At 49.4% G+C, this 13,449-nt stretch overlaps 1 protein-coding gene across 2 annotated transcripts in view; it reads left to right on the top strand.

Moving 5' to 3' along the window:
• Nucleotides 1–13,449, top strand: part of CDCA2 (cell division cycle associated 2) — a 1,069,442-nt gene that overhangs the window by 657,538 nt on the left and 398,455 nt on the right. For both annotated transcript variants that reach the window (XM_069617593.1, XM_069617592.1), the window contains exon 10: nucleotides 1,952–2,208. In XM_069617593.1, coding sequence (XP_069473694.1) covers nucleotides 1,952–2,208 — 257 coding nt within the window. The remainder of the gene's footprint in view (nucleotides 1–1,951; nucleotides 2,209–13,449) is intronic.

Raw genomic sequence — 13,449 nt, 5'->3', positions numbered from 1 at the left:
TTGAACCGTATATGCTAGGTACGAAATTTAAATGTCATTTTGAAGCTAACATCCACAGCTTTCAAACGACATTCCAATTCCTTATAGTTTTTCATAATCGCGTTTCCCGCACGCGGAAAAGTTGCCGCGATTTTCCAGTTGGCTAAATTTCACCACATGTAAAAACAGCTATCTCTTGATTTCAACTTCTGTATTTCGTTTTCCATCTGCTAATCATTCTATAATCATTGCTAGTGTTGACCTGACCCAATACAAAGCAACTCTCACTAGTTCTGAATCCCATTTAGCGAATTAAAATCATTTTTAGCATTTTTGCCATTCAATTCTACCACATTTAAAAGCAATTGACCTGTTTAAAATCCTTTCTGTTCTCTCTAAGCTTGCTGGGTGGAATCGGGATTGCAACTGCAATTGTTGTTATTCCTGATACCTGTGTGCCCCCATTAATCTCTTCATATTGCATATTGGGGGGGGAGTGAGTAACAGGGAAAGAGTGATTACATTGTCTTTGGTTGAATTCATATCAAGTTTATTTCTGTGTTGCATTCCTTCCTATCATTGCAATTTCTTGAACCCATACAAAGTATTCTCTGCTATATTATTCTTCCTATTCCTACTCCTAATTGATTAAAGAGATTGTTGATATTGTCATATTACCCATTGCTGATCATTGTTCATATTCATAAGTGATATTCAGATATTATCCATATTTATAAAAGTGTAATATATATATATATATATTGTTCAATTCTTAAAATAAATCTTATTTGCAAAACAAACCTATTTCTTGGTTCTGGAAGACCGGGGGAATTCAAAGAGAGGGGCGTTATATAAGGGTACATCATCCAGAATTAAAAGAATTTTCGACATAAAAATATATAAATACGGGTTTCCATTGGGCATCCCATACTAGGCATTGACTTAGAGTGCTGGATTGAAATCACACAGTCGTTAGTACTTACTTTTGTTATCTATTCACTTAAGGTATCAAGCAACATTTTATGTAGTGGATGAAGTGCAAACCCTAGCTTCAGGGAGCAGTGGTTTGATGAGAATCTCATACATGATGTGCTGTACATAAGACAGTATTGTATTTGGGTCACTTGAGTAGGATGTGATTATTGGGGCAAAGATTAGGAACGCATATTTAGGACTCTACGCATTGGTGCATTTTAATTGGTTTACATATTTAAAACATCCATATTGATCTTTTAGTCAACGGTGGATTCAGTGGGTTATCTAGAAGCTCTTGCGGTTTGTTTGACATGACCCTTTCTGTTTTCCCAAGTCATTGACCTAGTTGCATCGTTTTCTGGTTTAGGTCTACTATTTGACCCTTTTCCAATTTGACCTAATTTCTTTGTTGTTTTGTTGGTCGAAAATGTGGGGGGATACTCCCGCACTTAACCTATTCCCTTACCCCTCCCCATATATTTATTTCATTTGACTGAAAAAACAATCAAAAAATATTGGTCAAATCAAAAAGGTCAAATGTTTTTCCATCAAGTATGCTAATTCCTCTTTTTCCACTGAAGGGAAAGAGTAGTGACATATCAGGGTTCAAAATTAAAGGGACCTGGGAGCTATTTAGCTCCTGCTTGCAGCCTACAAGAGCCTGGTTAGCATGACAACATATGCCAGGGGCTATTTTCAGCTCCCCAGGTCAAGTTATATATGATTTAATGTTGCACATTTTGAACAATTGATGAACATTAGGACACATCTATACTGCATTTAAAGCATAAGGGTCTTAAATAATGGACACAATTATGTTTGCATCTTATGTGGAAGTTAAATATGCAGAACGTTATGTATGTGCTCATCGTACGCCAGAGGTCACTCCTCGTCACTGGTTAATGCTGGACACCCAGGAGTTGCTTTTAGCTTGTGCGTATCCAAACTTAATTTCAAGCCCTTTATAGTCCAGTAAATGTTTTTTTTTCCATTGCAGTTCAAAGCAGAACAGTTCTGATTACAGAAAAAGAAAATCTTGATGAATCCAAAGAGCTTCAGAAGAGAAAAAGGGTCACTTTTGGAAGAGATTTAAGCCCAGAAATATTTGACAAAACTTTACCAGCAAACACTCCACTGCGTAGGGGAAGAACCCCAGACCGTTGTGGTAATCTTAGCAGTACTAAAATCCTAGTAGAGGTTGTGTCGCCTATCCAACTGGAACCTATCGAACAACCGGATTTTGACAGCACAGAAGTGAGTTTACGCCCAATAAAAATATCTTTTGTAAAATTAATATTTCTGTGAAACGGCCAATATTGAGCATACAATTATCTGGTCTTTTAACATGTTTTCTCCGATCCCACATTGTAATGGAATTGTAATGCTGTCAGGGCAGAGGTCTGTTTTATGAAACTGTTGAACCCTTTACTTTTGCGGTCTGGTACATGCACATTCGTCCCAGCCTTTCAACATTCTTCACGACTTAAGACCTTTCTCTACTTCCTAAGCAACAGAAATCTGTGGGCAGCCCGTGCATTCTTCTACCTGCTCCTAAACGCCTCCTTTTTTTCAGCTCTGCTAGAGAGACCTAGATCTCTCTGCCAGAATTCTTGCAGCAACATGTCAACTGCTTTGGTTTGCAGCATGATGGAATATCAATTGGTGATGCCAGTTGGGGGCGAGCTTTTGAATATTTTTAAGATACTCTTTTTAACTTGTCTGTTACATTGTTTTTTCAGATTTGCTTTGCGTCACTTTTATTTGCTACTTTGCTTCTTTGGTACATTGATATTAACTTATTTGAGTTGTTCTACCACAGATCTTGTGACTAAAGAGGTTCCCAATCCAAGACCATTAGCTACTCCATGATACAGATAGTGCCTTTGCCCCATTGAATCTTCACTAAAGCTGTATTTTCAGAGCTGTCATCTTGGAAAGGAAGGAATGCCTGACAGTGTTCTTGGTTACGAATGTGTCCTCTGAATAACAAACCTTCTTTTTAGACGAAATTCCAATTTTTGGAGATTCTAGGGCCCCACAACTATTTGCTGTTTCCTCAATTTGTTTTGATCTGTGACCTTTTAGGTGGCCCGAAGGACCTCTCCTTAAGGTTTGCTGCTATTGCAACCCATGCGTATATGTCCTGTCTACTTTCCTCCATCCTTGTGGTCGTCCCTCAATAAATGTAGTACAGTGCACGGGAGAGTGGCTGCACCCATGCCCCCTTAGACCTTGCCCTCCAGTGCCTGACCACAGTTCCTTTTTCCACACGGACGGTGTCTGAGCTGGCAGCTAGTCGCATTAACTTTTTCAGCTCTCTGCATGCTCCCTGTTCTGCTTTTTGGTCTTCTTCAGCTCCCTTCGGTGCCTTGCCTCCCCAGCGCATGTCAGCTGCAGGAAGCTTCATGAGATGAGCATCCTGCGATCGCTCGTTCTGTCCTTGCACCCTCATGTGCTTTGTTTTGAGTCCCTGATGCCCGATCACTGCTGGGATGCCTGCGCGGCCTGCAGCGCTCTCGTCATCGGGCCTTGAATAGGCTTTTTTCCGCTGGAGGCAGATCTTCCGTTATTCTCCTCCAGGTCATCTCGCAGTGTCTCGCTAGGATCCTACCTCAAGACGGTCTGATAGCACAGTGAGTAGAGCGCTCGCTTTGACATCTGTTCAGAGCCTGCTGATGCAGGTTCGAATCCTGGCAGGGCCAAACTCAGCCTTTCATCCTTCCAAGCTCGATAAATGAGCACCACACACCGTGGGTAATAAGCAGCGCTCAGATACCTGAGGGTTCGTAGCGCTATATAAATGCTAAATTATTATTATTAAGATAACGTTAGGTCCTTTGTTTAATAAAACCCCTCAGAATGGAGACTCCGTCCTGTGAGTACCACTGGGAAGGGGACCTTGGATTCTGGTTCTGGCAGGCCTGTGGCCATTAAGGCTGCCGGCTCACAAGCCCATGGGCTCTTCCGGCCAGTCCACGGAGGGACAATCCAGTTTGTCTTCCTCTTCTGCACCAATGTGCAAAGAATCGTGTTCTACCTCCAGAAGTCAGTTCGAAGCATGATCCAAAATGACTACCGGCTCCGTAGCTGAGGGTGCCCAGCCTACCAGCACCACCTCTGAGGTTGTGGGCGATCGCGAAGGGCTCAGAGGTCAACATTCTTGCTTCAGCGTCTGGGGCCTGTCCATGTCTGAGCCAGCACGTGGCACAGGGCCTGCGTGCCCTCCCAGGGCGTGGCACCAGCCCCAAAGCTGGCGTACAAGCACGCTGTGGGCCCTGCAAGAAGGTTCCAGGCCCCTTCCCTCGGGAAGCGGTGGCGGGACCTATGGTACAGGCGGATGGTCTCCGCAGGGTTACATTTTCCCATCTCAGCCTTATGGTTACACACCCCAGGCTCCTAGATGCTTCGATCAGGAACGAAGGCCCATCGCGGCTGATGGCCCTGCCCCTCGCGATCTTGCAGCATGCAAGGATCGTTTCTTCAAGCGCTTCCTCCTCCTCATGCATCCCCACAGATGAGGTTCCTTGAGCGTATCAAGGAGGTGAGCCCACAGGTCGCACCTCCTAGGCTCTCTGTGGCAATGCCAATGCCGCAGCCCGTTCTTCCTCCGGTCCAGGCCCTGTTGGTACTTCTGAGACCACCTTTTCCTCCTGTTTCACCAACGCCTCCCCCGCAGTTGCCTGTTAATACCCAGCCACCCTCTGGTGCGGATCAGGTGGGGGGGCTCTGACTTCTGTGTCCCAGGACTCCCCACTGTCTGGAAATACGATGGGGGTCGGGCGGGGATATGGACGATGACGGCGCATAGGAAGAAGAGCCTTCAGCGTCAGCAAATGTGTTCCATGACAGTCTTCAGGGCCTTGAAGAGTTCTTGGGGATCCCCAAGCCAGAGCAGGCCCCCAGGAGTCGGGGTGTTGGCAGAGGTTCTGGCCCAGTACTCCACTAGGCGAAAGGCCATTCCCTCAAAGATGTTCTGCTGGTGGCGAGGAAGGTATAGGAGAAGCCCAGGTACAACGCCTAGATGAACAAGAAATAGGACAGCTGGTTTAGGCCTTTGGATGGGTGACCAGTACTCCTGGCCTCACACCCTCAGCCGCACTCTTCAGTCGTACCGGCATCTTCTTTGTATTCCAAGTCATCGTCTTAATCTTCCTTGGCAGGGGCCACCTCCGGTTGTCTTTTCAAGGAGGACAAAACCCTTGAGTCTTTTGGTAAACGTTGCTATCGCCCACTGGGTTACACTGCTATCTCCACACTGGGTTAGAAACAGGCCAACGCCCTCCTAGCCGCGGCGAACCAGAATATTTGGCGAGAGATTGAGGGGGTCCTGTCTGGTCTCTCCTTGGAGAGACAGGCCTCCTTCAAAGCTGGCCTGGCGGAGACCCTTGCAGTTGCACAGGACCTAATGGAGTCTTCAGTCTCCCACATTGACACAGCCAGCAGAGGTCTGTGCCTGGGGGTCGACATGAGGCGGATAGCATGGATGCATGCCACATAATTCTCATCTGAAATGCAGGAGAGGATCCTGGATCTTCATTTTGAAGGGACAGATCTTTTCATTCGTCCACAGGTGACGTAAAACAAAGAACTCTATGCAGATCGCCAAGTCCTTGACTATCCTGACTGAACCAGGGAAGAAGTCCGTTCCGCAGACCCAGAGCAGGACTGACTTCATACCCCGTTACTTTAGCAGCTTCAAGGTGTTTCAGGACTGCGGTGCGCAGAGGCCAGACTGGTCACCCAGTAAGCACTGGAGAAAGCAGCAGAGGACATTGTGTGTTTTTTTTCCTCTCCCCATCCACCTCTCTCGCCTCAGACGCCAAAAAGCAATGACGTAATGGTCAGGGAGCACAGCTCGCCTGTAGGGGGCCGTCTGGCTTTCTTCACGTACAGTGGGAGGTGGTGTTTAAATAGTAATTGGATTAGTGCTATAGTCTCCACTTGCGTAAGTCTTCTTTCTTCCTCCCCCTGCTTCAGATATGTTCCCTGCTGCTTTTACTGGAGATCCTCTCTTTTGGACATATAGGCGGTAGAGCCAGTTTATCGATCAAACAGGGCTCCAGCTTCTTCTCCAGGATGTTTGCGGTACCTAAGAAACGACCAGGCTGGCCTGAGTGTAGCCCTGGACCAGTCATTCCTCAGTCTGTCTTTACTGCTCGAATGCTACAAATGATCATCCCGGTGCACATAGTCTCAATGCGCAGGGGACTGGATGTGTTCCCTAGACCTCAAAGATGTGTACCTTCATGTCCCAATCTACAAGCCGCATCAGGCAATTCTGCAGTTCCGGGTTGTCGCTTGACTTCCAGTAGAAGGTACTGCCATTCAGCCTCACTTCGGCCCCTTGTGTGTTCACAAAGCTGATGAATACGGTGGCTGGCCTCCTCTGTCTGGAATGCCACCACTTATACCCCTATTTGGACGACTGGCTGGTGAGGGCCAGCTCTCCTGAGTGAGTGGTGCACTCCTGCCAACGCCTAGCAGACTTTTACTATCTGCCGTTCTTCCTCGACCAGCCGAAGTCCCAGCGTACTCCTGCCCAGGACCTGGTTGCACTGGGACGTGGTTGTGCAGCGGCTGTTCCCCTCTTCTGAGAGGTCTCTGTCCCTCCACAAGGCGAGGGGGCACTTTCTGGCCAATTTGACCACCTGTGCATGGTGGTTCCAGAACCTGCTGGGCCTGATGGCGTCTTGCGTGCTCACAGTTCAGCACGCCTGCCTCAAGGTGACTCATCCAGCTCCACCTGGTGGCCAACTGGGACCAGGAAACGGGGGGCCCAGTAGGACAGGTTTCATATTCCCCTCTCCCTCCTCCCAAACCTTCACTCTTGTCTGTTGGACTACAATGTTGCAGTGGGGGTCCCCTTCACCCTGCCAGAGCCTGTTCTGGTGGTGACTGATTCATCCCTCTTGTGTTGAGGCTACTCGAGTCTTGGCGCGTGGTCCAGGATGGAAACCCTCCTGCATATCAATCTGCTAGAATTCAGGGAGGTGGGTCTGGCTCTCTTGGCCTTTCTGCTGTTCATCAGGGGCAAAACGCTTCCTGGTCAGGACCGACCAATTCCACGACAATGTTCTACTTAAACAAGCAGGGTGGCATACGATCCACCCCCTCCTGTGCATGGAGCCGGCATCAATTTGGGAATGGGCCATTTGGGAGGGGAAACAAATGGATCTCAGTCCATCTACCCAGGGACAGCAATGCAGAAGTGGACCAACTCAGCCGCCTGGGTTTCAACACCTACAAGTGGGAGTTGTACATCAGATGTTTTTTTACCCCTGTCCATGGATGGATGGATCGGTGGGGGAGGCGGTTTTTGGATCTTGGCTTAAATGCATTTCCCCTGTACTCCTCAGTGCCACTGGTTTGCTTCACGGGCAGGACGGGGCCAGGGGTCTCTGGCCGATGCGTTCCACTTTTGCTGGCACGACAGCAGGTGCTATGCTTTTCCTCCTGTTCCTTTGCTCCAGCATATCATTCTCCAATTCCGATCTTCGGTGGGCTGCACCCTCATCCTGATTGTCCCCCACTGGCTGTCTAGGACTTGGTTCTTGGATTTGCTGCAGTTGTGCTCCCAGGTTCCGGTCCATCTCCTGATTCACCCCTCCTCCCCCCGAAGCAGGGGCTTCCTGACACAGCAGGGTGGGGCAGTGGAGCACCCAGACCCAGCTAGGCTGGTCATAGCGGCCTGATTCCTTAACAGCTGAGACTGCACCACACTCAGTTCTTGGACAACAGGGCACAATTACAGGAGGCTGTTCACTTGATCTCATTACAAGAGCAAGTGGACTAGGTTCTGCCTCTGTGCTCACGAAAAGGGGCTGGAAACCCTCACCTGCTCCTTGGACGAGGTACTGGCGTTTTCAGCACATTTGGCTCCTTCTGGCGTTGCGTATGCACAAACACCTAACGTACAAAACAGCTTTTCTGGTGGCCATCACCAGCATAAGAAGAGTCTGTGAACTTCAAGCTTTGTCGGTGCAAGACCCTTTCTTTGTTATACAAAAAGACAAGTTGGTACTAAAAACACACCCTAGGTTCTCACGTAAGTTCATTTCTGATGTTTGTTAATCTGCTTAGAATCACATGCTGTGCATAGGTCCGACATCCAGTGGTCACTGCGGAGTATTGCATTTTGTTTTTCGTAGTCGAAAAGGGGACGTCGACAAGGCGTGTCTGAAACACTATCCCTATAGTGACGTGCGTTGTACCCACAATCCCTCACGCGTCGAGGTCCCTCTGATTGTTTTTTTCCGCCCAGCTTCTGGTCGCCTTCACGCGGAGCTCCTCGAGAGACATTGCAACTCCTCGACCTTTGGTCGTTTTTTCTCTAATATTAATAATCCCTCCCTCGACGCAGTTGTAAGCTGTTCTCCGCCGAAAAGAATCTTCGACGGAGGGTCGAGCGGAAGAAATCCTTCGGCGCTGCCGAACACGTGGCCTGGCCTCGCAGGCCATATACAGTAGGGAGAGTGGGGTCGTGGGACATCTCTGGGTCTTTTCTGAGAATGCCTTTTCCTTTCCCCTTCCTTTCCCTTGGGGTGTTTATCGCGATTTATTGCCTCGGCTATGGAGAGGACACCGTTTAGGTTTTGCCCACTTTGTAAAGGCAAATTCACTTGGAAGGACAAGCACTCACGGTGCAACCGCTGCTTGCCCCTCGATCACAAGGAGGAAAGGTGCGCGGCTTGTCGGCTTCTTAAGCCTAAAACTCTAAAAGACCGAAGGGTTAAAAGGTGGGCGGCCTACGCAATGTCGAAGGCCGAAGGTTCACCCGCCGCTGCTACCACCGACAGTGACGAGGAACGCGATAACACGACCTCCGCTACGGAAGTCGAAACCCCCCTCTAAGGAGCGCTTACGCGCTTCGTCGTCTGTCTCCGGCCCCGACGGGCTCGGCTCACGCCCTGCTTATGGGGATGAACACCCCGGCGACACAGACGCACACAAAGATCCACATAAACACACAACCCACGGCTCTTCTTCGACGAAGTCGAAAAGACCTTCGGCGCCCAAGGAGACGCAGGTTCCACCGGCGGCCTCCTCGGACCGTTCGGGTTCGAAGCCCCTCTCGCAACCGCAGCCGCGACCTGCGACTGGGCTTTCGGCAAACAAGGGCGCTGCCACCAAACCATCGGCCGGTGCGCATCAACAGAAAGCGCAGACCGCCGTAGAGCGTTCGATACCCATAGCGTCGAAAACTCAAGCTTCCGCCGATAAACGAGTCGCCGACAAGCGAGTCGCCGATAGCTTAGCAAGGATCGCTGTAGCCGACGCCCAAAAGCGTACGCCGAATATTACGTCGAGCGTTACGCATAAATTAAAGGATACGCCGAAAAAGCCCGAAGGGAAGCAGGGACTACCCCCTTCAGTCAGGGAGTCTCCCGACACACCTGAAGGTTTTTCGGAGGGCGACGGGACACTTTCCTCGACGCTTTGGGAGAGGTCGAGCCATTTCGAGTTAGATAACCCTATGTTTCCCCCGCCAGACCGCTCTGGGGTACCCCATGAAACAATGGAAAGACTCCACCTCTGTATGCAGAGGATGGAAAGGTTCATGAGCACCCAGGCCTCTCAAACTCACAAGAGGACCAGAGAAGGGCCTCAGGAGGACCCCAGGGCCAAAAATCCGAGGCTAGTCGATCCCCAGCAGGACACAGCCTCAGACTTCCAAGATGTATATGACCTCACTGGGGAGGAACAAGACTTCGAGGAAGAAGATGATTTCATGGACAATGAAGAACAGAACCAGGAGGAATGTCTGGAAGACAGAACAGACATTATAGAAGAAGGCTTCGGGGTTAACCCAGAAGAGGGACCTTCACACCCCTGGCAATCACCATCAGTGTATTCCGACACTGATGTCCTAAACCTAACTCCTCCGGACAATTCTCCAGTTAGGAACACGTCTCCAATTGACGATCAGCCCACGTTCAATGCACTGTTGCGCAGAGCAGCAGCGCATTTCGAACTCGACACCGGGGAACTCTCTCCAGAATTGGACTTTGTAGAAAGAGTGATTAAAGAAAAACCCCCGGTCAGCCAGACCATTCCACTCCTCGCTTCAGTAAAGAGAAGGATCATACCTTCGCTGTCCACTCCCGCAATGATCAGAGGGGTCAATCCACGGATTGAAAAACTTTTCACTCCTTCACCCTCAGACCCCCTCTACATTAGGGGACATTCCATTCCGGATTCCCTAGTGGTATCTAATACTAGAAAGAGGGCAGGGGTACCACTTTCCACCAGTGAGGCACCCCCTGACAAGGAGGGCAAGAGGCTTTATGCCCTTGCAAAAAGAGTTACTTCCTCGGCTGCCTTCTCAGCAAGAATTGCCAACAACAATTCCTTGCTTGCAAGCTACGCAGACGCGCAGTGGGCCAAACTGCGAAAAGACGCCGAGGAAGCACCGGAGCCTTTACGTACGCGCCTACTGTCAACTATTGGCGAAGGAACCCAAGTGAACCAGAGCATTGTTAAAAACTCTCTGGACGCGGCAGAAACAGCAGGACGTTCCTTGGTACAAGGAATACTCCTAAAGCGCCATGTATGGCTGCGCAACTCAGGCTTTAAACCAGAGACACAGGCGTCTTTGATAAATAAACCTGTCGAGGACGCTAACCTCTTCGGAAAAGCGGTAGATGAAGCCCTAGAGATGGCTAAAAAAGAGTTCGACACTATCAAGACTCTTGACCAAATCTCTAAGCCCACTACCAGGCGCGGCTATGGCAACAAACGCCTTTTTCGTGGCCAACGCCAACACCAACAACAAAATCAACATCAGCAATACCCTGCCACCAATTACCAAACCAATAGTGGGCAGTACAGCCAAAGAGGCCAACGCCGGGGCAAAGGGAGGGGTCGGGGATCCACCCCCAGAGGCTCCCAAGCCCCCAACAACTCCAAATGACGCGAATATTCGCGTCCCCTCCCATGCAACACCGGTCGGGGGCCGGATAACATCCTTTCTTCCTGCATGGGAGGAGATAACGTCAGACCGTTGGGTACTGTCCACCGTAGCCCACGGATACTGTATCGAATTCAACAGTTCCCCATCCTACAGACCCCCGAGGGGACGTCGCATGACACCGGAACATCTTGCCATCCTTCTCCAAGAAGTACAACTGCTGGAAAAAGGAGCCATAGAGGTCGTGCCTCTATCTCAGGTAACGGAAGGTATTTATTCAGTGTACTTCCTTGTACCCAAAAAGGATCTAACCATGCGCCCTGTATTAGATCTGCGCCCAGCGAACAAATTTATCAAACCCCAAAAGTTTCGTATGGTAACCCTACAGGAAGTAATCCCACTGCTTTCTCAGGGAGATTACATGACAACATTGGACATGAAAGATGCATACTTTCATATTTTAATGTTGCCAGCGCACAGAAAATACCTCAGGTTCATGATAGAGGGCAAACACTACCAGTTCAAAGTGCTACCCTTCGGCATAGCATCAGCACCAAGGGTATTCACGAAGGTGCTGGCAGTGGCAGCGGCCCACCTGCGCAGGTTGTCCATCCCAGTTTACCCTTACCTCGACGACTGGCTCATAACAGGGGATTCTTACGAAACATGCTTCTCCAATACCCAAAAGACAGTAGACCTTTTGTTCCAGTTGGGCTTCTCCATCAACGAAAAGAAGTCCAGTTTAGACCCCAGTCAAATCAAGCAATTCCTAGGGGCTCTAATTCAAACAAAGGACGGCCTCGTCTTCCCCTCCAAAGAGAGGGTCCAAAACATGCTGTTTCAAATCCCTCAATATGTAACCGGTCGAGAGGTGACGGTACGCAAAGCAATGCGCTTGCTAGGAATGATGGCGTCGTGTATTTATTTGGTACCTCACGCGCGCCTGCGCATGCGCCCAATGCAAGAGTGGCTCAACAGCCAGTGGTGTCAGGCCAGCGGACTATGGGAGGATCTAGTTGTGGTCTCGCAGGCCTTAGTTCTCTCGCTACGGTGGTGGACAAAGGAAAACATGGAAAAAGGGAAACCCTTTGCCACACCCGCGGCGGAAGCCACTCTAACCACAGACGCATCCCTCACAGGATGGGGGGCGCACCTATCCCATCAGACTGCTCACGGAGTGTGGACTCCGAACGTAGCATCCAAACACATAAATCTACTGGAGCTACTAGCTGTGTTCAAGGCGCTAAGAGCCTTCCAGGAACACCTACAAGGCAAAACAGTAATGGTCCTTACAGACAGCACCACAGCCATGTACTACATCAACAAGCAAGGGGGCACCCACTCTCCAGGCCTGTCCAAGCTGGCCCAGAATATATGTAAGTGGGCTCTCAAAAAGGACATGTTCCTACTATCACTACATGTACCCGGGGAACTCAATCTGCTAGCAGACAGTCTCAGCAGAGATGTCCCCCTGCCCAAAGAGTACGAATGGCGCCTGCACGAAGACATCGTCTTCGACGTCTTCACACAATGGGGATTCCCAGAAATAGACCTGTTCGCAACCGTGGAAAACTCACAATGCCTAAGTTACGCCTCCAGGTACCCCCAGAACCAATCCAAGGGGAACGGTCTGTCGATGCAATGGTCAGGGAAATTTGTTTACGCTTTTCCCCCGACTCCCCTTCTCAACAAAGTGGTGCACAAGATGCACCAGGAACAAGTGACCATGATACTAGTGGCCCCAATGTGGGCACGACAACCATGGTTCGCTCACTTGATGGAGATGTCTCTATCCCCCCCAGTAAAACTCCCCTGCCCGTACAACATGCTGTCTCAGGACAAAGGCAGGACTCTGCATCCATGCCCCCAGAACATGAACTTAGCAGCTTGGCTCCTGAGATCATAGAGTTCGGACATCTACAACTCCCGCAAAGATGCATGGACATCCTCAAGGAAGCCCGGAAACCGAACACTCGCCACTGCTATTCTAGCAAGTGGAAAAGATTTGTCATCTGGTGCAGGAGCAAAAGCATCAACCCTATTGACTGCTCTCCCACACATGTGGTCCTATACCTGACCCACCTATTGGATTCAGGTCTAGTGTTTAACTCCATTAAAGTCCACCTAGCTGCACTTTCTGCATACACCACTTCCCAACTCAAAGTGTCGTGGTGGAGGATCCCTGTTATAAAGGCCTTCATGGAGGGAGTAAAGAGAATACACCCCCCGATAGCTGACCCAGCTCCCGGATGGGACCTTAATGTGGTACTTACCAGACTCATGGGCTCTCCATTCGAACCCATGCACAAAGCATCTCTTAAACACCTCACGCTTAAGACTGCTTTTTTAATAGCTATCACCTCCATCAGGAGAGTAAGTGAACTTCAGGCTCTTTCTATTCTAGACCCCTTCGTTACAGTTCACAAAGATAAAGTGGTTCTACGCACTCACCCTAGGTTTGCTCCGAAATTTATTTCTAAATTCCACGTAAACCAATCTATAGAACTACCAACGTTCTTTCAAAATCCTTCCAATTTGGGAGAAAGGACTCTGCACACACTAGATGTACGCAGAGCGGTCATGTTCTA

Source organism: Ambystoma mexicanum, chromosome 10, assembly GCF_040938575.1.
Source record: "Ambystoma mexicanum isolate Mex_15411 chromosome 10, UKY_AmexF1_1, whole genome shotgun sequence".
Classification (NCBI taxonomy): Eukaryota; Metazoa; Chordata; class Amphibia; order Caudata; family Ambystomatidae; genus Ambystoma; species Ambystoma mexicanum.
Note: the sequence above shows the minus strand (reverse complement) of the source record. Positions and strands in the feature narration are given on the sequence as shown.